The sequence below is a fragment of the Calypte anna genome, chromosome 24 (assembly GCF_003957555.1).
Source record: "Calypte anna isolate BGI_N300 chromosome 24, bCalAnn1_v1.p, whole genome shotgun sequence".
Taxonomy (NCBI): Eukaryota; Metazoa; Chordata; class Aves; order Apodiformes; family Trochilidae; genus Calypte; species Calypte anna.
In genome coordinates this window covers 4667396-4688289 of record NC_044269.1, presented here as the reverse complement: position 1 = coordinate 4688289, position 20894 = coordinate 4667396, and the positions used below count along the sequence as shown (strand labels likewise).

The following is a 20894-nucleotide window of genomic DNA, read 5'->3' as shown; positions in this document are numbered from 1 at the left end:
GCAGAGGGGAAGCCTCCTCCCAGGCAGCACGTTCCCTGGGAGACAAGTGCAAGGGAGCTGTGCCATCATGGACAGGCTTCTGGTGACTGCAGTGTGGGGATGCTCCTGCAGCTGACAGGGGCAGAAGTGCCCTGTCTGCCATGGGAACAGACATTGGAGACCCCCTGCCAACAGGCTCACACTTTCCTCTCCCTCCAAAGGGCAGGATGCAGCACCAGAGGAGCCTCAAGCTCTGTTCCCCTTGAAAGAGGGGAAGCAATCTTCCCTTTTGTACAAAATGCTGTGATTTAAGCCCCGCAAATGTCACCCTGTGAGAGAACAGAGCCCCGAGGGGGGTCCTGCTTTCCCCTGGGAAACCATCCACGAGGTCAAACAAACAAGGAGGAGAACACTGCTGGTGCATTTTGTTCCGGTGCTAACTTCTATCCCGCGTTAAAAATAAAGCAAAATGTTGCTAATAAAACCTCTGCAGAAAATTCCCAGCATTTGGAAAGGGCAACGCTGCTCCCTGGAGAAAACAGGCCAGCCAGTTCCTGTGCAGGGACTCTGCCACCCTGAGACAGCCTTCCATGGGTACTGCCATGGCTGTGCCTTCAGCTGGTTGGACTTGGGCTTTTCAGAGCGTTTCACTGCAAAGAAAACCTATTTTTCTCCCCCTACCAGACTAATGGCTCTGGAGAAGATGGGCAGGAGTTGAAAGCAAGGCCCCAATGCCCTCACAGCTAGCATGAAATCACCCTGCCACACTTTGAGCAGCACCCACTGTGCTCAGGGTGCCTGCCTGGGGAGCACAGCAGGCTGCCCACCCTTCATCTTCCCTCTCTACTGCCTCATCTCACGCCTTTTATTTTCTTTTTTTTTTTTTTTCGCTTGCTTAATGGATTTGGCTCCAGCCTCCACTCACTGCTATGCAAACAAACAGTGTGGATTAGGCTCCCGTGTCGCAGTCCCACGCACAAAGCCAGGCTGGGAAGGTCAGGGCACACAGGTCCTGCCCCAGCAGCTCACACTCCCTCTCAGCCAAGGGAAGCCACAAGCTCCCTGTGCTCTCCTCCTCCTCCTCCTGCCACCTCTGGGGTGTGAGGATGGGCTGGGCCAGGAGGTTCTGCTCCTGGGTTCAGCTCCTCTCTGCTGGAAACCCGGGGAGAGCAGGAGAGCACAGCCTGCCCAGGGTAGGGTTGCTCACCCGTGCATTATCATCTGAGCATCACAAGTTGCAGGAACAATCTGGAAGTAATTGCATTTGCCTTTCTCCTCTGGCTCCTGCCAAGCCTGGCTCCCTGCAGCCAGAGGGGAGCAATAACCAGAACCTGGGGCTGGACACAGGCTGCATCCCAACACACACCTTAACCCCTTCCACCTTCCTCTGCCCTCCTCCCCGGGGCTTGGCTGGGTCCAGCGATGCTCTTAGAGGGAGCAGCACTCTGCACTGCACACCCTGCATGCCCCAGGTGGGGTTGGGGGGCTTTGTGCCTTCACCAGCCCCTCCTCCCCCCTGACCATGCTGATGGGGCTCAGAAGGGGTCTGTGGGGTGCCCAGGGTGCTCTGTGCCACATTTCCTGCGTGGCTCCGGGGTGGATGAAAGGCAGGGGTGCAGGGCAGCAGACGGGTACTGTGTCTGCCCTGACCCTGCATCTCCTCACACAACCCCATCAGGGCACAGAGGGAAGGAGGGGGGAATCCCCACCCTAAGGAAGGGAGAGGATGTGGGACACTGCCCACCACCAGCCCTCCAGCTCCCTGCCACAGGGTTAAGGATCACTGCCTCTGGGCAGTAACCACTAGGGCACCTTCCCACCAGCTCCTGATACTGCATTTTGGGGTGCTTTAAGGTTCAGGCAACTCATTGCAGTCTGGGGTTAGTAAAGGGACTTGCCTGGGCTGTCTGACCTCTGGCTCCCTGTTCCCAGGGGGAATGACCACGAGGGACAGGGCATCACGAGTGCCACAAGGGCACAGCTGCCTTGGGGAACCCTCCAGCCCACCTCTCCGAGCTCTATTCCACACTCCTGTCCTACGGCTCCGGAAAACTCCTTCTTCCAGACACCACCCCCTCCCTCTTCCTCGGCTGGGATCCCAGCAGCTTCTTTGTGTCTCCCTTCTCCTTCCTCTCCCTTTTCTATGGGGATTATTAACCATGGCTACGGGGCCTTTGTTTAGGAGGGGCCTGGAGGGGGAGCTGGGTGAGGGGCTGGGCGGGCGGACAGAGAGAGGGAGGAAGGAAGGAAGGAAGGAAGGACATGAGTGGAAGGGGGGAAGGAAGGTGACATCTGGATTTCTGTGCTGGAGGAGCACAATCTCCCGGAGCAGCTGCACAGAGACTGCCAGGAGCTCGGCGGATGCTGAGTAATGGCAAAAATCCCCAAGAAAAGCCAAGATGGTGAGGGTCACCCAGCCCCAGGTCACCCAGCCCCCAGCATCTGCCCCGGTGATGGTTGGAGGATGGACCCAAGAGCCCCAGGGCTGTGCTTGTGGTGGTGCCAGTGACTTGGGCTCGGTCACACTGCACAAGGAGCAGTGCAGGGGTGGCAGGGAAGGCTGTGGAGCTGAGCTGTGGATGGACAAGGACAGCTGGGAGAGGAAAAAACTCCTGGGGAAACCTTAGCCAGCCAAGGGCCACCACCAAGGAAGGGAAGGAGCCCTGTGCTGTCACTCAACATCCTGGGGGTTGAGATGGAGCAGGTGCAGCCCTGGCACAGCATGCAGCACATTGCCACCCTCTGCCCTCCTGCTCACACCTCTGGGTGCTCAGGTTGGTCACCTAGGTGCCCTAGGCTCCTCTCCCAGCCCCAGTGCACGGTGTGTGTGTGTGTCCCCAGGGTGCAAGGGGCAGACTTGGGGGGCTGGAGGGGCAGCAGGGGGAATCTGGGAGCCCAGGGATGGCTATTTATAACCCAGGCTTTTTCCTTCGGAAGACTTCTGAGCTCATCAACCCCCCGGTGCCGGCCCGGAAAAAGGCCCCATTGTCTCGGCGCCAGATGGGCTGGGGCTGGGTACTCACCCACACAATGGGGTGGATTATGCACCCAGGGTCCTGCAATGGGATGCCCGGGGAGGGAGCAGCTGCTGCCAGCACCCATGTGTCAACCCCACAGCCCCAGCACGGGCTGCCAGGACAAGACCAAAGCGGGGAGGGTCACCCCTTCCTGACACCACAGCTCTGACACCACAGCTCTGTCACCACGGCTCTGTCACCACGGCTCCCTGGAGGGATGGGGAGCAAGAACACCCCTCCCACGTGCTCCATGTCACCCAAGTTTCCTGGCTCCCTGCTGACAAGGAAAATAGGAGAAGCCAGCCTGGGGTCCCAGCATTACCTACCCCCTGTGCTGGGCTGCAGTGAAGTCTTCATCCCCACTTCATCTGCAGGGCCTGAGGCTCCCCCAGGACAGCTCGTTAGAAGCAACTGGAAGAAAAGTTAATGAGAGATTAGTCCCAGGCAAGTGGTGAGGCCAGCCCCAGCTTTGGGGGAGACCCTCTTGCACCCGTGGATCCCTTTGGGAAAGGCTTTGGCTCCCTGATGTGGTGAGGACACAAGGCATGGGGCGAGGTGGCAGTGAGCAGGACCCAGTCCTCATGCCACCCCCTGGCCCTGCACCCTGCTCAGCCCCACAGCATCAGGGACACACCAGAGCTCCAGGGCCCAGGGGAGCTGTGGGGCTGGCTGGGCTGAGCAGGGATTTCTCCTTGCAGGACTTTCCCATGGAAGACAACTTGCTTTTCCCAGGGCCATCTGGCCAGGCTCCAAGAGAAGAGAGATATCCCAGCTCCCTTCCAGAAGGAGCCACACAGCCCTCCAGAAACACAGCGGGCAGACCTTGTGCTCCCACTTTTCCACCCATCTGCAGGGCAAACAAAGGCAGGGAAGGTGCCCACTGCCTGGGACACTGGGAAAGACAGGAGACTCCAGCTCCGAGCCTTCCACGGGCTCTCCCTGGCCACGCAGCAGGCAGGGTGGATGCCCACTGTCATTCCTTGCTGAGGGGGGATGTGTGTGCTGGGGAACACCATCACTTGCACCCCCAAGGCATGGGGGAAGGCAAGAGGAAGAGTGAGCCACACCATCCTGGAGCTGAGCCCAAGTGGGGATGTGGGATTTTCCCGGAGCGGATGCAGGGAATGAGCTATTGTTCCAGCCTGGGCTGTGAGCTGCATCACCCATCACTGCTGAGGCACCTTTGGGCAAGGGCAGCTTGAGGGGAGCTGAGGTAAGGCTGCTGGTGACCATGCTGGCTGGCTTGTCCCTGGCACTGGGGATGCCACACGGGCAGGGAGGGAACCCTGGGGATGGTCCCAGTTGCCCATCCATCCACCAGGATGTTGGGAGCACTGGTCTGATGCCAACAGGACCCAGACCTTCAGGTGCCCAGACAGCAAATGGCTAAGGAGGCAGCAGGAGATGCTGGGGAAGCTGCTTGTCCTCCCCATGTGGAGCCAGGCTTGGAGGGAGCCATGGTGATCCCCAGCACTGACTTCCAACCCTGCAGCTGCAGGCTGAGCTGACAGCCCTTTGTCTGCCTCATTTTTCCCATTCCTCTGCCACCTCCAGCCAGCTTGCTGGGACCTGCTCAGAGAGAGTGATTGGAGCTGCTAAGCCCGGCCACAGGCTCCACAAAGTCTGGACCCCAGACACAAGCCCTTATTCCCCCCCTAAAGCACACCGGGTTCCAGCAAGCTCCTCAAACACTGTGACACCCAGCCCCGGGGGGTTGCTCCTAACCAGCTAAAAGCCCCAAGAACAAGGAGGCCGAGGCTTTGTCAGGTTGCTCCGTTTCCCTGCCAGCCTGCAGTGAGCTCAGCACCGGGAAGGCAGCTCCCAGGCATGATGCAGCAGCAGCCCCGTGGCCAGGCTGGGTGCCAGCACTGGGTCCTTTCCAGGCAGAGCTGTTGAGCTCACCTCCGGGGCTCCTGCACCCTTTGGTGGTCCCACATCGCACCAGTGCAGCCCAGTTTGCAGAGCCCTGTCTATCCAGTGCCAAAGGAACGCTGAGGGGGTGAGCATCCCATCCCTGCTGCCAGCAGCTGTCACAGGCACAGCTGGGAGCGTGGTGGCATCATGCCTGGACCTCCAGCAAGTGCAGGGACAGCTGAGGGGGGGACCCTCCTCACAAAGAGGGTGTCCTGGCCATGGCCCAGCTGCTTGGCACCCTGGCAGGGACCTTCATCCCCTCCTCAGGCCCCCAGGGGGTTGTTTTCTTCCCCTGCACCCTCGACTCTCAGCCTCTGCACTGGAACCATGCTCACTCTGCTCCCCAAAAATCACTCTTCCAGCCTGAACCCATTCCCTGGGTGCTCCCAGCACCCTTCCTCACCCCATGTTGGGGTGCCCGAGCCCTGCGTGTCTCTCTCCAGGTCTGGGTGCTGCAGAACTGCACAACCTCCAGCTCGAACCCCCCCCTCCCCAAAACACAGAGCAAGAACACAGAATTCCTTCTGCAGAGCAAGGACCTCCCCAGCGTGAAGCCCCTGCAGCAGGGAGACCCCCGGAGCAGGGGCTCTGTGATCAGGGAGAGAGGGAAGCAGGTGCAGGGCTGGAGGTCGGGAATGATCGGGGCACACCCAGAGGTTGAGCTCAGCTCTTTTTTTTTTTCCCTCATCTCCTGTTTGGCAAAGCAACGAGAAATCCAAACATGACCATAAATGCCGAAAGCATCTTGGCTCTGTCACGTGGGCACAGGCACAAACCCCACTGGGGGATGCGGGGAACCCACAGCACACACTGACCAGGAGGGGACAGGGAGGGGACTGGGAAGGGAGGGGACAGGGCTGGCAAGCAGCCAGATGAGGAAGGGGAAAGGGACCTTCCTCCTGCTCCCTCGCTCCCCAGGAGTGCATCACTTCCCTCCTTGGCCGGTGCCTCCAAGGGCTGAAGATACCTTCCACGTGGGTCATCTGCTCCGCTTCTCTCCCCTTCCTTAAAAAGCCTCGGGCTCCAGGATTTTCCTGAGCTCGTCATCACCATCAGGGCCAAACCATCTCCTGGGGCACCTCGGAGTGAAGGCCAGGACGCTGGCAACACCCTGCCCGGGATCCGGCAGGGAGGGCAGGAGCGGCTCTGGGGCTGTAACCTTGGGCGAGGCCATGACCATGGATTTATTCTGGGATCTGCCGCAGGAAACTGCTTGGTGGGGTGCGAGCAGCGCTTGGACCTTGGGCTCAACAACCCTGCCCGTGCGGGGCTGAGGCTGACACCAACTCATCACACGAGTGACCCCAGCGACGCTGCGGTCCCCACCCCTCCTCCTGTCCCCCGCCATCGCCCTTTAAAGATTCGTCATAGGCGGCTCCCAGCGCCCGCAGCCAATCGGAGCCGCTCTTCGGGCAGAGGCCCCTCCCCTATGCCTCTCGCCCCGCCCCGCATCCTCCGAACCGCCCAATGGGAGGCGGGGTGAGGCGCTGCCCTCGCCGCTGATTGGCCCGGGCCTCCCGCGGGCAGCCGGAGCCAACATGGCGGCGCCCAGCGCCGGGGGGCCCCGTCCGGGCCGCGGGTGACGGAGCGGCTGTGGCCCCGCCGGGGCGGCCCCGGTGCCGGTGGTCCCGGTGGTCCCGGTGGTGCCGGTACCGGTCGCGGTCGCTATGGACCTCCTGTTCGTGCTGCTGCGCGGGCTGCGGCTGGCCCTGGATCTGCTGGTCCTGGTGCTGGACGTCAACTTCTTCCTGGTGTCCTCGCTGGTCTCTGCGCTGCTCTGGCTCCTCGCCGCCGCCTGCAGCCTCGCAGCCGCCGCCGCCGCCGGGGTTGTGGCGTGCTGGGACGGGCTGCTCCTCGGGCTGAGCTCCGTAGCCCGGGCAGCCGGCTGCCTGGCGACGGGCGGGCTGCAGGGGCTGGCGGGGCTGCTGCGCGGTTGCTGCTGCGGCCTGGAGGGGCTGAAGGTGGCCGGGCACCTCCTGTCGCACCTGGGGCTGCGGGGCAGGGAGCTGCTGCACCGCGGGTTCTGCGGGCTCCTGGGCTGCGGGCAAGCCCTGGCCCGGCAGGTCTGCGAGGGCCTGGCCATCGGCACCAGCCTGCTGGCTTACCTGGTCAACAGCCTGGTCAACGTCTGCCTCATCGGCACGCAGAACCTCTTCACGCTGCTGGTGGCTCTCTGGGACTCCCTGGCCGGCCCTTTCCTCAGGGTCACCGACCTGCTGGCCGCTTTCCTCGCCCACGTCTCCAGCGGCACCATCGCCATCTCCATCCTCCTCTGGTCACCTTGCCAGTTGGCCTTGGAGCTCTTGGCTGCCGGCGCCGAGCTCTTCGTCAGCATCTTCTTCGTCAACGTCTACGGCCTGGGCTTGCTCCTCCTCATCGTCGCCGTCGGAGCTTTCATTTTCAACCCTGGGTTGCTCTGGACTCTGACGGGCTACGTGCTGGGCTACTTCCAAACCTTGCCTTCCTACCACCGCCTGCAGAGGGACGTCTGGAGGCTCTACCAGGTGGCAGTCCTCACCCTGGGCATGGCCGTCACCTCCCAGGCCTGGCGCAGGTTGGTGGATTGGAGCCTGCAGGTGACCGACTGGAGCCGGGGAGGGGACAGCGACCGAGGGGGGCAGGCGGCCCCGAGGGCCATGGGTCCCGGCAGGCTGGCGGTGGAAGGGGTCTGGCAACTGCCAGCCCAGCAGGAGGACCAGCAGATGGGTGCCGGGCAGGTACCACAGCCACGTCCTGCTCTCAGCCGAAGTGCTGGGGTGGGACAACGTCCCCAGACAGCCAGGGAGGAACCGAGCACCTCCCGGGGAAGAGCTCCCCGGAGGCAGGAGCTGAACGCGGCGGATGGGGATGGAGAGGGTGCTCCGGATGATGACCCTTGGATGCTGCTGAAAGAACAAGAGGAACGTAAGAAATGCGTCATCTGTCAAGACCAAACCAAGACAGTTCTGCTTCTGCCCTGCAGGCACCTCTGCCTCTGTCAGGACTGCACAGAAGTCCTGCTCCAGCAGGCCATTTACCAACGCAACTGCCCGCTGTGCCGCCAGATGATCCTCCAGACCCTCAATGTCTACCTGTGAACCCCAAAGGGAGGGGGTGGCTTGGGTCATTCTCACAGAAAGTCGAGGGCAACCCTGTTTCTGCCTCTTCCCAGGAAGCAGAACTTCCCAGGGCTGCCTCAAGCAGCTTCAAAAGAACTAAGGATGGTGCTGAAAGGGCCAAAGGCTGCTGGGGGTGTTTGCCAGCCACGTTTCATCTGTATCTAGGTTGTAGCTCTTGCTAGCAAGCACAATAACTGATCTCTGCATCAGGCTGAAAGAGTCACCTTTGTTTTTGTCAACAACTTCTGTTTCAGGGCCTGTTGCCTCGAGCCTGCAGCAGTCTGAGATCCAAAGCAGAGTGCAGGAAGATGCTCTGGCCCCTCCTAGCCAAAGCCAAGGGGAAGGTTAAAGGCTTTGTTCTCCTGGGAATCACAGGGGCTGGTGCAAGACAGGTTGTTGTTTTTTTTTTCCTGATCATAATGCCACCTGGCAGACTGCATTCAGACCTGTTCCCTTCTCCTGCCACCTAAGTGGGGGAGCTCCCTGGGAAGGAAAGGAGAGCAATGAGCACACTTATATTTTTTAGGCTTTGCTCCCAGAGGGCTGAACCTGGCTCTCAACTGGAGAAGAGCAGGTTTTCTGAGGTACTTCAGTATCCCAGTCACCATGGCATTGGATTTTGAGCTTCCTGTGAAGTCCTGAGCTGTGGTGACTGCAGGCTCCCTGGTGCAGAGCTCAGTGTTGCTTCTGCTTCCACACATCACCTATGCAAGTCCTGCAAGCACACACCAGGTTATTCACACGAGGAGGCTGGAGGGACTCAGACACTCTGCAAGGGGCAGTGGTGCTGCTTAGGGAACCCACAGGGTGCTCACAGCCCTGGCAGCAGCAGCAACAAATGTCTGAGCTGCTGCTGAAGGATCCTCTCTAGATAATGCACATTTTTTTCCAGGCTTGGTGTGCTATGGAGCTGGATGGTTGACACCAGTGCTGCTTCCCAGGCTAGCTGGAGTGACTCTGGGAGGAGAGGGGACCACAAAGCTCCTGAGACATTCCAGCTCCAGGCACAAGTTCTCCATATCTTCTGCTGATCTGCAGCAGTGTGCCTGGAGCAGTACCAGGACCATGGCTTTCTTTGATTAGGGCAGGGTTACACTGTTGTTCTGTCTTACTGTTTGTCAGAAACGTAGTTAGTCTTATTTAAAAGTGTCCCCTGGAGTCTAAAAAGAGTATTGAATCTTGGCTGGGGAGGGCCTGAGATGGCTCATCCCAGCTTGATCAACCAGCACCATTCCAAGAAACGTCTGGGCTGCAAGAGGACCTTGCACTAAAAAGCTTTTCCTTTTCCAGCTGCTTGCCTGAGCTCAGCCACTCACCACAGCCAACTTTGGCTGGAGCCAGACTGGAAAAAATCTTGTCTCCTGGACTGCAAGCCAAGAGCCTGAGGCTGGCTGGCATGGTCTTCCTTCTCTATTCTCCTTCTTCCCCAGTGATTTAAGCCAAAACAGAGGCAGAAGAGAGGCCAGGCCATCTGGGAGTTGCTTCTGCTCTGCAAACCTGAGCTGTGGGAAGACAGGATCTTGTTGGAGAGTGGCTTTGCTCTGGGAGGCACTGAAGGTGCTGTTGATGGGTTGGGACCAGCTCATAGATCTCGGGGTGCAACATTTCCTATGTGAATTGCAGGGGGGAAGGGCACCTCCCCAGCCCTGCAGTTTCTCCCTCAAACCCTTTTTCTATTCCAGCAGTCACGCTTATTGTTTTAGGGCCTGTATGTTTGCTGCCTGTTTATACGAAAAGAGAAAGCTTTGCCTTAAGTTTAACTCTTTGCACTATGGACTAGATACTGAGCAGATTAAAGTCTCCTTTACCAAAAGCTGCCTGATGCCTCGTTCTTGGGAAGGGTTTTTTGGGGGGAGGTGGGTTCTCCTTTTCCCCAAGGAGGGAGCAACACAATGCTGCTTGGTTAGTCCAATTTAGGAGGACAGCTTGCTAAAAGCATCCCCCACCCCACTGCTGGGAAAATCCCTGGCATCCCTTTGTCATCCCAGCTGCAAACCCCCACCCCCCAGCCCTCCTGCTACAGGCAGAGCCCTCGGGGACTACAGCCATCGTCTGCCTGACAGCAGGGAGCAGGCAGGACAGACGCTCGGCTCATGATCACAGCCCAAGAGGGAGGGAGCAGGTGCCGAGCAGCAGCCGAACCACAGGGGGGCTTTGGGCTGCTCCTCGGCACCAGATTTGCTCTCTCATTAGTGGTGGGGCAAAGGGAGCCAGCCTGGCAGCCCGAACACAGGATCAATCACATCTAAGCCACCGTGCTGAGGCTGGGAGGGTCCTCAGATGGCCCCTCCCTCCCTCCCAGCCCCTTTGCTCAGGCAGGGTCCAGTCAGGTTCTGAGTATCTCCATGGATGGAGACCCCACTGCCTCTCTGAGCAGCCTGTGCTAGGGTTTGGTCACACACAGAGCAGCAGATGGAAAGTCCTCTGTTGTCCCAGCCTCAGTAAAGGTTGTCCCCTCCCCTGCCATTCCCAAATTCAAGGTCTCCTTACCATGTCAGCTGGCAGAGGTCACCTGAAGATGTCTGGAGAGTGCTCCCTGCATCTCTTTAGCACTGAGAGTGCTGAACCTGTGCCATAGCCACAAGCTTTTAGGTGGAGCAGGAGGCATCCTGCTGCTGCCAGGGGTCACCAGGACAACCTTCACCATTGGGCACTTCCACCTCCAAGCCTGGCAGGCACAGACTCTGCCACCACACCTGAAGGTTTCAGCTCTTGTAGCTGTAGGGACTCAGAGATGATCAGTTGGTCTCTTTCATGCCCTCTCTGATGCCATGCAGCCTGCTCACTTCTTCCAGCAGCTCCTCCACTCAGCAGCACACCTCCCAAGACATCCAAAACCCTCCATACCTTTTGCAGGCTGCCAGCCAGGTGCACCAGCGCCAGCAAGAGGCTCTGCACACTCTCTGCAGCTCAGGGGCAGCCAGGATGTGTCCTCCAGATTGCAGGAAGAGTTGCTGGAATGGCTTCTGGGGACTGTGACCTTGGTGTGCCAAGGATTTGCATATGCTGCTCTGAGAAGAGGTGCTGGGACTTTAAAAAAAAAAAAAAAAAAAAAAAAAAAGTACCCAATACAAACCCCAAAACAACAGTTCCCCTTTTTTCACAAACCACTGCCCCTGCCAGATGCCCTACAGAAGCTGGGTGCTGAGCCTGCCTCCTATATATATAGACTTCCCCTCACACTGGCTAAGTGATCAGGATCAGGAGCAGCTGACAGAGTTTGTCAGAAGCAGCTGGAGCTTTCTAGAAATTTGCCAGAAGTTAAGGTCTCCTTGAGCTCTGCCACCAGGCACAGCAAGTCCTTCACCTGCTGGCATCACACACAGACCCCACACTGTCCTCTGGTGCTAACACCAGGCTCAGACACCCTACACAGCCAGAGGCCTGAACAGCTACATCCCTCTTGCTGTCCCTCTTAAGGATGTCTGCATCTTAACAGCACCAGGTTTTGCTTTTTTGGAGACCATTGCTCCTTCAAGAGAGCTGGGAGATGGCTGTGCCCCTCCTGCTTGCCCTGCCTGCACAAACTGCCTCGCCTGTTCCTGTTTGCCTGTTCCTGCTTGTCTGCCCCTGTTTGTCTGCTCCTGTTTTTGCCTGTTCCTGTTCACCACTCTCTGGGTTGCTGCCACTCCTCGCAGCCCTTTCTATCCCTCAGGGCAGTGCTGGGTGCCACCCCCTTACCAGCTGATTGGCCTCGCCCGAGACCACCAGCAGAAGGTTGTCTTGGGCTGCCTCTGTTTGTTGTGCTCACCCACATCGTGATAGGGACCAAAAGATACTCCCAGCCCCCATACACCTCCCCTGGCTTTGTCTCTAGAAGAAAGACAGCTCCCAAAATAGACAGTGCCATCCATCGATCTGCTCTGCAGTGCTGTTTGCCCCTGGGTGGCTCTGCTTACAGAAGAGGCAATCTCAACCCAAACAGAAGCTTCAGCTGTAACCCAATCCTGGGGCTGGGGCTGGGAAGAGGAGCCTGCGAGATGGCTGTCTGAGTCCCTCTGTCCCTCAGGGCCCATCGAGACCTCACCCCTGCTCCCAGCATCCCCACGAGCCTCTGTAGGCTGGAGGTGGCCCTTGGCACCACTTGTCTTGTGCATCATCCCCCCCATTGCCACACAGCCAAGCAGGTTCTAGTGACATGCCCTTGGTCACAGGTCCAGTGTGGTCCCCAGTTCCAGGATGGGGGGTTTTGGCAGCCCTTTTTGCAGGTGGTGGTGACCGCCAACTGGGGCACACAGGCTGGCCCCACTGCTGCCATCCCATCTTGTTCATCCCAGCTGGGCATGGCTATAGCCCAGCGGGATCGCAGCAGCATGGCCTGAGGGGGCAGCAGGGCAGGCAGATTGGAGCAGAGGCATCTGTTCAGCCGTGGGAGGGGGGTCCCGGGCTGCTGAGAACCTTGCGGGGTCCTGCTGGCATGGCCAGGAGAGGAGCCCACCCCAGGTGCCACCCCACGGCCGGGCAGAGCATCTCTCCCCATCCCTCCCCATCCCGCTCCGGCAACGGGGCCCCGGAGTGAGTTGGGCCCCTGGCCAGCAGCCCCTTTCCCGGCAGGTCCCCGCAGGGACCTATTTTGGGCAGGAATGAGGAAGCTCTTCATTCCCCTGCTAAAAATAGGGACCTTTCTCAGCGGCGGGTCACCGCGCTCACACTGCAGCGCGGGGCTGGCAGGGGGGCGGGCAAGGGCCCCGCAAGCTTCGTGCCCAACCCCCTGCGGGGCCAGGGCCCCCTCTTCGTCCCGGGCAAGCTCTGTCCCAGCGGGGTGGCCATGGAGGCAACGAGACCCTCCCGTCCTGCAGGGCGCCGGTCCGGTCCCCGCCGTCGCGCCGTAGGGAACCCGGGCACCTTGGGGTGGGAGGGGGACATCTCCCCTGACCCCGTTCCCACGCCGAGGCTCCTGGAAGGATTGTTGCAGCCGCGGGTGTCCCTCGCTAAAGGGAGGCCGATGCTTCCATCTAGTGGCTCCCGCTGGCCCTGCTGCCGCGGGAGGTGGCCCAGGACCGTCCCTTCCCGTGGCCGGGACCCACAGGCAGCAGGCATAGGGGTGTCTGAGAGCCCTTTATTGAGGGTGACGGAGGGAGGGAAGGGGCCGGGGTGGCCGCCTTGCCCACCAAACGGGTGTGCCCGAGATAATACTCAGCTCTTCTACAGCGCAGCTGACGGGGTGCTGCCCACCGCCCCCGGGGCGGCAGAGGGGGCCCCATTCCTGCCCTGCACCGTGGGCAGCGGAGCAAAGTGGGGGTCCTGGGGTCCTGGCTCCCACACAGCCCAACCCCGGCACTGTTTGGCCCCCCGGGGAGGGGACAGTGTCAGGGAAGGGGCATGTGCTCCATCCCCGGCTGCACCGAGGGCAGGCTCAGGCGAAGACGGCGGAGTTATGCCAGTAGGAGTAGACGAGGAAGCCGGTGAAGGTGCTGTCCGTCTTGACGCTGGCGTAGAAGCCGATGTAGTCCCCTACGCCCACCTGCACCCACACCTCGTCCTCGGGCTCTAGGCGGACCAGAGCCCCCCCCGAGAGCGAGGTGGGCTTGGGCCAGTTCCCGTAGTACTGGAAGAAGGAGGCGACGGACTGCCCGTTCTTCATGATGTCAAACTGGAGGCTGGCGCGGTAGACCGTGGCGTGGACGGCGAAGTAGTAGAGGCCGGGCACCTCACAGGTGAACTTGCCCGTGGTGGGGTCATAGTGGCCCTGCTCGTTGATGAGCACCACGTCGAAGCGGATGGGCTGGTCGGGCAGCGGGGGGCTGCGGGACTCGGAGCGTTTGGCGCTGAAGGCTGAGCGGGGGGCGACCGCACAGGCTCCCTGAGCACCCTTCTCACCGTGTGCTCCGTCCATGCCGGGGCTGCCCACCTCCCCACGGGGACCGGGGGGTCCTGGGGCAAGGAGGAAGGGGACAGAGTCACCTCTGAGTCACTCAAACCATCATGCCCCCCTCATCATCCATCCCCATCCATCCCTCCGGGATTACAAGCCTCCCATGGGTGGTGAATGGCCACCGTGGCCAATGCTCTGCCTGGGGAAGAAGCACAAGCAGGGAGGGCCAGAGCTTGGCTAACTGGGAACAGCAGCAGGCTAGAGAAAGCCCAACAGGCTGGGAGAAACCCTAGTCCAGGAGCCAGGGCAGGGATTGATATAGCCATGTTCTGGGGACAATTTGGTGAACCCTCCTAAAGCAGGAGGTGGAAGAGAGGAATGGCAGTGGGGATGGGGAGAAATGCAGCTTTGTCAGTGACAGGGAGAACAGGGTCATCACAGGCAGAACAGAGGGGCAGTGGTGGCATGAAAGGGGCACTTCTGCAGGATTTGCTGTGCCAGCACCCAGGTCTCACCCCATGGCATGAGGGCATCCCCCACAGGAAGTGCACAGCAGGTCCCCCCTTCCCAAGCCAGGATGTCTCCTTTCTTACCAGGTGGGCCCATCTCGCCCTTCTCCCCTGGCATTCCCATAGCCCCATCCCGGCCATCTCGTCCATCTCTGCCTGGCAGGCCCTGGCCCCCATGCAGGCCTGGGGTCCCTGGGATGCCCGGCTGCCCTGAGCACAGCCCAGGGATCTTGTTGTCTTCAATCTGCAAGGAGCTGCCGATGAGTCCAAGGAGGAAGAAGAACTGCTTCATCTCGTCTGCCACGGAGGGGCTGGAAGGGGGCAGAGAGGTGTAATGGCTCTGGGGACCTCAGTGAAGAGGGCTGGGAAACAGGCTGGCAGCACCCTGGCAGGGAGGGGGTCTGGGGGTTGGCAGGGGGCTCTCGGCAGGCAGTGCGTGGCCGGGCAGCAGCTCAGGGAGCGTGGGGCTGTGCCGTGGCCCAGCCCTTGGCACCATCCCTGCTGCTGGAGGCTCTGCTCCAAACCCTGCTGGCTCCCCGGAGCACGGCTGTCTGGGGCTGCAGCATCCCCAGACCACCCCGGTGCCGGGGACCACCCTGGGTCGCCCCCAACCCGTCCCATGGCAGCCCAGTGAGAGCAGAGCCCCGTGGCCAGCGTTAGCCCCCTCCCCGTGGCCTTGCTCCGGGAGAGCTGCTCTCTTCCCCCTCCTGGATGTAGCTGCAACAAAGAGGAAAAGGAGGAGAAAAGTGTCTCTCCTCCTCCCAGGCACCGGAGCCGGGACCCCAGCGAGTCCCAGTTCGCCCCCGGGCATGTGCCAGACGGAGCTGGGTAGCCTCACCCACTGCGATCCCCACGGCTCCTGCCCCAGTGCCTCGCTGTTCTTCGGTGTGGAAGGGCTGCAGCTCCTCCTGACCACTTCTCTCTGCCGAAGGCCCTAGGAAAAGCAGCCTCTCCACCCCACCCCCCTCCTCCTCCTCACATCTCTCCTCCCCAAATCCAAAGGAAATCAAGGGCCTTGGGAGCCAAAAGCTACAAGACAAGGGGAAAAAGAAAAATAATCCCATGGTGTCAGAAGTGCTGTAAGAAGGGGGAAGGGAGAGTCAGACAAACAGCCCGGCAGAGGGAGAGGAGGAGGCTGGGGAGCACCTCGGCTGGACACGTCTGGGCACCCTGGCAGAGGGACACAGGGAAAGGGAAGGAGAGAAAAGAGGCAGCAGAATCAAAGTGAAGCAACAGAAGGGCCGAGGGAGGGAAACCCGGCAAAAGGCAGGCAAGGGGAGAAGGAAGAGGGGAGTGCAGGTCCCTATTTTCACAGCCTGGGGACTGTCCCAGGCAGCGGGGCTGGAGCAGGGAGAGTGTCAGGGTGCACACAGGCTGGCAGTGCCCACACCCAGAACACCCCCGGGGAGCCACGGGAGCCATCCGGGGGATGCTGTGCCAGGCTGAGCGGGCAGGAGTGTGCCAGGCAGCAGCAGCAGCAGCAGGAAGGTGGAAATGGCCGTGCCGGGATGCAGGGATAGCCCGAGGGGACCGCAGGCACGCGGCAAAACTGGGACCGTGCTGGGCTTTCGAAGGACTCCCGGCTTCCTTTTAACCGGTTCCAGGACTAAGTGCATCCAAGGGACAGCGTCAGAGGCCGAGTGGTGGGGCAGTCCCGGGGCTGAGGGGTGTCCCCCTGTCCTGCAGGCAGCCTTTGGCAGCTGGGACAAGCAGGGAACAAAGGAGCTGGGTGGGCTTGAACCTCCCACTCCCCCCATCAGAGGGGGCTGTGTGGGAACAGCAGTGCTGCAGAGTGGGTCCTGCTCCCAGCCACCCAGGCAAGGGAATTCCTCACACACCCAGGGTGGGTGGGGGCAATGGGAAGCATGCTGGCACTGCTGCCTTTCTCCTCCCTTGGGGGGTGACCACAGCACAGTGTGTGTGACACTGCCAGCTGAGCTTTCCTGTCCTGGATGCCAGGGCCAGGCTGGGTGCTGGCAAGGAAGCTGCCTGGCTCCTCTGTCCCAAGGTGTGAAGGGGCTGTTTTTGTTGGCCAGCTGGGAGCTGGTTTGTGGTTGTGGGGTGTTGCCAAGCTTGTGGCCATCAGGGTGGCCTGAAGCCAGCACAGCCAGCTCAGCCAGCAGGGTCACAGACCTTGCTGGGACAGGATCCTCCCTCTGCACCATGCAGCTGCCAGCCTCACCCCCTTGACACCTATCCATCTCCCTAAGGCCCTGCAAGTTCCACAGCCCATCCAAGGCAGGGCCAGCAGCCTGTAGGGCCCTGCAGCCAGGCAGCCTCCCCTGTGCCACTCCATTCCTGCTCAGATCCCACACCCCAGCCCTGCCTTCCTTCCCTTGGCCCACATCTCAGTTTCTCCTGGATTCCAGCAGGACTCACCTCCCCAAATGAGCCACCTGCTCCATCAGGTTTGTCAGCTGGTGACACTGTTTATTCTGCTGGCTTTGGGGCTGTGGGACACAGCCAGCCCTGGGCCCTTCTGCCTGCAGCCTGGTTCACCCTGGCCCATCCTTGCTCCCTTTGGGGAGCATTAACCCTTCCCCTGCTAGGCTATAGCAGCTGCCTGAGGGCTGCAGGAAAGAGGCTGTGCACAGCCTGGAGAGGCTGAAAGAGAGAAGTGAGCTGGGAACCATGCACAGCTCTGACTAACACCCCTGGGATTGGCTGAGGAAGGGGAGAGAGTGTCCAACCCTCTTGCCTCCAGGAGGAGGATGAGAGGGGCATTTGGGGTGGGAAAGCAGCTCTGGGCACGCCACTTCAGCCCCTACTCCTTTTCCCTTGCCGGGTCAGGGCTGGAAGCACTCTACAGGATCACTGGAGTCAGGCAGGATGTTGCAGTTGATGGGCCAGAGGATGCCAAGGAGGCTGAAGGACTGCTGGCACCGCATCTCAGCAGCCAGGCAGACAGCTCTGCAGGGCTGCAGGACACCCCCATCAGGGGTGCACTTGGGCACAAAGAGGCTGCAGATGAGGAGACGGAGGTGCTGGTAGCAGGCAAGTTCCATCAGCGTCTGCAAGAGGGTGGCAATGAGCATGGCACAGTGTGGTTTGGTGCTGGCAGCCCCCCGGGCAGCCTCTGGGCAGCTCACCTGATAGTCCTGCAGCACCTCAGCAGCTCCCTCCTGGTCGGGGATGGTCAGCCAGATGTTGGGAAAGGAGGTGGCATTATAGCCCAGCCCCAGGCACATCTCCACTTCCACAGGCTCACAGACAGACCCTGTCCCGGGGAGAGGTGCTTCCCTTCTGACAGCAGCAGTGGTGCCCACAAGGTGTGCCTCAGGCAGATGTAAGCCATGGGGCAGCTCCAAGGACTCGGGGGGAGGAGGTGAGTGCCCAGTGGAGCACCCCAGGGTGGTACTCACCAAAGGATGGGTAGGAGACCCCAGTGCAGTTCAGCTCATCGGTGCCATCGGGACAGTCGTGCCACCCATCACACACAGACTCCAGTGCCTGGCACTCACCATTTCCACAGGAGAACTCTGTGGGGCTGCAGGTCTCTGTAAGATGTTTTTTCCAGGGTTTTACCCAGTCTGGCCTTGAAACCCCCCAAGGATGGTGACTGCAGAGTCCCTCTGCTGGGCTACCTACTCTCTGTGGCATTGCGGGCTTGGTAGGTGGCAAAGAACCCATCATCTGCTACTCCCTCATCTGCCACGAAGAGGACAGTCATGACATGGCGTGAGGAGGTCAGGGTGGGTGGCAGCTGGTGGCCACAGAACCTGCCAGGTCACAGGGGTGAGTGCTAGGGATCAGGGCGGGATGCAGGGCTGACCAGTATCTCCCCAAACCCTGTCCTCTGGTGGCTTCACCCCAGCAGTCTGCCCTGTGCCCCAGTTTCCCAGCTGAGCCACAGGAGCCCGGTGTCCCCAGGCTGGTGCAGCAGTGCAGGAGATGTCAGGGGTGTGTCTGTACCTGCCCATGAGGCTGGCAGCCCCCGTGCCTGCGCTGTCGTGCACCTCCACGAAGTCGTAGCTGCAGTCCTCGTGATGCTCCAGGCTGAAGTTGTGGAAGTGCAGGTCGATGACGTGGCCCGGGAGCACTGAGATCTGCCAGAGGCACAGCTGCAGGGCAGGGGGCAGCCGGTGACCCCTGTGAAACAGGGCAGAGACACCCCCAGCTCTCCCTGCTGGGAGGGTGCCTCCCACTCCCACCCCTCACCCTTCCTCCCACCTCTCACCTGCTGGTGTGGGTATGGCTGGGGATGGTTCGGGGTGGAGAAGTGCCCCTCCAAGGTGGTCAGTGGCCCCCCACACTCTGAAGGGACACACATACAGCTCTACCCCCTCTCCCCAGCCCTCCACCCCCGCGTCCCACCGCCCATCACTGGTGGCCTCCAGCCAGGTGCCACGGGGGACACTGGCACACCTTTGTGTTTCAGGCTGCAGTTGGCCTCATCGCTCCTGTCCCTGCAGTCGTGAAAACCGTCGCAGACAAAGCCCAGGTGGAGGCAGCGCCCCTGGTCACACAAATGCTCATCCCAGGCACAGGTCCCTGCAGAGCAGGCAGTGACAGCCAGGCTGGCTGTGGTGTCCCCCCCCAAGGGCACCCTCAGTGAGAACCCCCCTGAAATGAGGAGTCCCTGCAGTGCCCTGGGGGGGGGTACTCACTCACTCTCAGTGCCCTGGGGGGGGTTACTCACTCTCAGTGGGAAGCACAGCTCGGTAGTGAGCACTGAAGCCCGGGGCACCCACGCTGCTGTCAGAGATGAAGGTGACACGCAGGTGGTTGGAGTTAGTGTTAAAAGTCGGGGGGGCCACGTTGCCACAAAACCTGGGGGCACAAGGAGCGGTGAGAGGTGCTGCCAGCACACTGGACCCCCCTGCCTGCAAGGGCCCTACCTACCTGGCCGGGTTCCCCCGAGCTGGGGCAGGGTCCATGCCACCATCCCCCTGCTCCTCATAGACCTCCAGGCGGTCGAAGAGGCAGGAGGCAGTGCTCTCCACGCTGAACGTCTCCATCTTCAGCTGGATGGCCAGGCCAGGGCTCACCTCGATGTGCCAGATGCAGAGGGTGTCGGGTGGGTAGGGGCCGGGGTGGTTGGGAGAGCTGAAGGAGCCCTCAGGGCCCCTCAGGGTCCCACCACAGGCTGCACAGGGCAATAGCGTGGGCATGAGCTGGTGCTGGGGGTGCTGGGGGGGCACCCCTGCCCTGGCACACCCTGCCCTGCCTGCCACTTACCTGCTGCTGGCGTGCTGGAGGTGGGCAGCCAGCTCTGCCTTGGGGTGGCAGCTGTCTTGGGGGCTGGGAAGTCCCTTTGGGTGGGTGCTGTGGTGGTGGTGGTGCCACGGGCAGGTAGGGCACTGGGTGGCTGGGAGGATGTCAGCTCTGTGCTCAGGGAAGAACAGGGAGAGCTCAGAACCAGGCAGGGAGGAATGGCTGCAGAGTGGGGAAAGGGCTCGGGAAGCCCACCCAGCCCCATGTCCGGTGCTCCCACTCTGTCCCACTCGTGTGCATGTCCCAGGGAATCCCACGTGTCTCTCATAGGGCCCAGTGACCTTGTCACATTCCAGGGAGGTGGATGAGGGCTTGCTCCTGGGCAATGGGCACTGTCTCCTCACAATGGGCAGGTCCCGTGTAGGAGGGATGCTCTCGCTGTGCCCCTCTCCCCCTCTGGTTCTGTGTCCCTCACCCCACGGTCCCAGCTGTCCCCCCAGCACTCACGGTGGATGACGATGCCCAGCAGGAGGGCGATGAGGAAGACGAGGACGGTGCTCATCAGAGCCACGCAGAGCCAGGTGAACTTGAAGTCAGCACGGTACCGCCAGTCTGCCCGGCGCCAGAGCTGCTGCCCTGCGGGAGGGTGAGGAAAGGGGGCAGAGCTTCGGTGCCATTACCCATTCCCCCCCATCCTCCCACCCCCCTGCACGGCCAGCAGAGCCCCGGCTGGACATGTCCCGACTGCTTGTCCCCAGGGTGCTAGAGGGTCCCCTAAGTGGTCCCGGAGCCCAGTGGGGAGCATGAAGGGGATAAACCATCCCCCTGCTCCTGGCAGCCCTGTGGAAACGGGCTCGCATACAAACCCCCAGGCTGGTACCGATTCCATCCGGAGGTGATGTTGGGCTGGTCCCATCCTCCTCTGCTGGGTGCTCAGCGTTTGGTGCTGCCTGGGGCTCCTCGCCCTCGAAGACAGGGTTGCAGAACTCCGTCTGCAGGAGAGCAAGTGCGGGTGGCAGCGCGGGGAAGGTGCTGCGGGGACCCGCGGGTGCCACCCCGAGCCCTACCTTGCTGTGGTCCAGACCGTCGGAGCAAAGCGTGATTTCGGTGAAGTCTTTCATTGCGGCGGGGGGAATTCCCACTGCAGCCTGGCTAAAATCCTCCCCAGAGCACTCTGCCCCCCCGGCACAGCCGCCTTCCCCATCACCCTCTCCTCCCCAGCTGCCTCCATGGAGGGGTCCCCCGGGGCAGCGTGGGGACCCCCGCTCCTCACACCAGTGACAGTGCCAGCCGTGCCTACTCCAGCCACCCCACCGCTGGACCCCGTGGAGCCCGAGGGCCATTCCTGCCGCTCCCCAGTCCCCTCTGCAGGCCCCTTCCCCTCGCCCCGTTAATCCAGCTCAGCTGA

General features: G+C 61.2%; 3 protein-coding genes across 3 annotated transcripts; 1 reads left to right on the top strand and 2 right to left on the bottom strand.

Moving 5' to 3' along the window:
* Positions 1-6446: 6446 nt before the first annotated feature.
* On the top strand, positions 6447-9810 carry RNF26 (ring finger protein 26). The gene has a single exon (XM_030464914.1). It carries the CDS (start codon positions 6578-6580, stop codon positions 7985-7987), a length of 1410 nt encoding a protein of 469 aa, XP_030320774.1. The 5' UTR covers positions 6447-6577; the 3' UTR covers positions 7988-9810.
* A 3247-nt stretch (positions 9811-13057) lies between these two features.
* C1QTNF5 (C1q and TNF related 5) lies at positions 13058-15224 on the bottom strand. The gene is made up of 3 exons (XM_008498434.2): positions 15171-15224; positions 14417-14643; positions 13058-13882 (listed from the first exon to the last, which is right to left on the bottom strand). Exons 2-3 carry the CDS (start codon positions 14622-14624, stop codon positions 13365-13367), a joined length of 726 nt encoding a protein of 241 aa, XP_008496656.2. The 5' UTR covers positions 14625-14643; positions 15171-15224; the 3' UTR covers positions 13058-13364.
* Positions 15225-17118: 1894 nt separating this feature from the next.
* Positions 17119-20607, bottom strand: MFRP (membrane frizzled-related protein). The gene is made up of 13 exons (XM_030464641.1): positions 20554-20607; positions 20367-20478; positions 19994-20122; positions 19511-19657; positions 19175-19418; positions 18972-19102; positions 18698-18823; positions 18510-18586; positions 18245-18393; positions 17921-18051; positions 17695-17829; positions 17422-17549; positions 17119-17343 (listed from the first exon to the last, which is right to left on the bottom strand). Exons 1-13 carry the CDS (start codon positions 20605-20607, stop codon positions 17119-17121), a joined length of 1788 nt encoding a protein of 595 aa, XP_030320501.1.
* Positions 20608-20894: the final 287 nt, after the last annotated feature.